The sequence below is a fragment of the Brassica oleracea genome, chromosome C5 (genome assembly GCF_000695525.1).
Source record: "Brassica oleracea var. oleracea cultivar TO1000 chromosome C5, BOL, whole genome shotgun sequence".
Taxonomy (NCBI): Eukaryota; Viridiplantae; Streptophyta; class Magnoliopsida; order Brassicales; family Brassicaceae; genus Brassica; species Brassica oleracea.
The window spans coordinates 18,920,768-18,922,897 of record NC_027752.1 but is presented as its reverse complement, the minus strand read 5'-3'; the positions used below and the strand labels follow the sequence as shown (position 1 = coordinate 18,922,897).

At 44.0% G+C, this 2,130-nt stretch overlaps 1 protein-coding gene across 1 annotated transcript in view; it reads right to left on the bottom strand.

Moving 5' to 3' along the window:
- The window catches only part of LOC106344705, a 1,735-nt gene extending 615 nt beyond the window's left edge, over positions 1 to 1,120 (bottom strand). Inside the window, exons 1-2 of the mRNA XM_013784024.1 lie at positions 622 to 1,120; positions 6 to 467 (exon numbers count right to left, since the gene is read on the bottom strand). Of these exons, the coding sequence (XP_013639478.1) occupies positions 6 to 467; positions 622 to 1,120 (961 nt within the window). The remainder of the gene's footprint in view (positions 1 to 5; positions 468 to 621) is intronic.
- Positions 1,121 to 2,130: the final 1,010 nt, after the last annotated feature.

The window sequence follows — 2,130 nt, the reverse complement described above, 5'->3', positions numbered from 1 at the left end:
CATGCTACCATCCTTCTTCTTGCCAAATAAGACCGGAGCTCCCCATGGTGAAGAGCTAGGTCTTATGGAACCTTTCTCCATTAAATCTTCAAGTTGTTTCTTCAACTCTGCTAACTCTGCAGGTGCCATGCGGTAGGGAGTCTTTGCTATCGGCTTAGCTCCAGGTTCCAAGTTAATTGTGAAAGGGTTACTCCGAGGTGGAGGTAACTCTTTCAACGCTGCAAACACATCCTCGAACTCTTGTACTACCGCAATATCTGTAATTTCAACTCCATTGCTAGCGGGTCCTTCACTAGCAGTTACTGTTACCAGATACGCTTCTCCATCCTTGAGCAAACCTTCCACTCTCAAGACAGCTACTAAAGACACAGACTTACTTGGACTGATCCCGTAGAATACTATTTGCCGTTGCCCGTTCTCCTTGAACGAAATACGACCTTTTCCACAATCTAATTGTGCCCGATAGCCTGATAACCAATCCATGCCCAAGATAACTTCATATCCTTTTAAGGGCACCACCAACAAATCTGCCAGACATCTTCTCGCAAATAACTAACGGAACCCTTATGAGGCATTCTTTTGCTTGGAGGGTTTGGTCTCCGGGAGTCATTACATCTGTACCTCCTTCAAAATGTGGTGTCTTCATATTCTTCATGGCAGTTATCAATGGTAACATCGGTGTACTAACTGAAGGTTGTGGTGGCACGAGTGGCTGAGGTTGCACTTGAGGTTGTTGTAGTGACCTCGCTATCACGTCATGAAGCATCTTCAAAGTGTGCTCCATTCCTTCTCCTTGTTGTGGTTGATCATGAACTTCTGGTGCAATCGGGTTGTTCCGCCTAATTGGTCTTGGTCCTTGGACACTTGACTCGCTATCATCTGTTTCTGGTCTTTTCCTTACAGTACGGTTTGGTGGAAAGTTTTCTTCTGGTGGTATCTCTTGATCATGCCCAAACAGATTGTTGTTTCTTCCTACGTTTTCTTCACTGGATCTTTGGTTAGTGTGCGCCAGTGTTTGCACTCTCCCCTCGGATTCATATCCCAGTTTTCTTCTTCTTGAGATTCTGTCTATACCCAACATCCAATCCTGTCCCCCTTCGCTCCTTCCCCTCCTTCCCATCTGCAATCCACAAATAGGGAATTTCCTATTTAGAATACTATTTAAAGCGGAACTCTGCTGGTTTCCTAACACATCTTTTGCGACACATTTGACGCGATAAAACCACGGAAAGTACGTGATTGACCGCATGATCTAAACCATGCTCTGATACCACCTCTGTAACACCCCCGAACCGTTTTATACATCGGTCAGTCAGCCGGGCAACAATCAAACAAGAACATGCTCGAACGACCTTCCTCTGCCAAGTCCAGAAGTGTCACAACGGGTTTAGAATAGACTTTCCAAGTCACAAAACATAATTCTGTAACCCAGAATATCCATTCAAAACTCGTTTCCTCTAATCTTCGGCCTGAGGCTTTGCAACCCGTACCGAGTAATACAGTTGTGTTAGGTTGGACTAACCTAATATCAGATTCAACACGTCACGAATATAAAACATACTTTATTTTCTATATATAAAACATGAAGTTCACAAGACCAAAATATTATACATAGGGTCCATGGACGCAGTCGAAAGTAAAACATACATTCATATATCTTGAAAACGAGTCTTTAGCAAAAGATGATCAATCTACACCAGCTCCTACAGTTCCGCGAGTGCTACGGTCCTCTCTACTGGTCACCTGCAAAAGGATGTGAGGAGTGAGTGAACTAGTTTCAATCAGTGAGCCAGGGTTCCCTATCTAGCATATACAACTACCCGTCATTCTAAACCAACCCCAAACACAAGCAAGACGGGTAGTTCAACGATCAATATTCAAATATTAAATTTTAAATGATTAAGCAGTAAACAATTAAACCATAATAAATCCAAACACTCTTTATGAGTGTCATCACATCAATCAACCATATATATACTCCTAGGGCCCAACAGAATCATTCTTCCTCCACATAAGGGACGTCGGCAATCCCTTCACTATTACACCACACAGGCGTAGGCGCTCGCGAATCGCCCGGTCACGATCCTCAATCAGAATCGCCGTGCCCCGGTCCTCTATCGGACTCGCCGG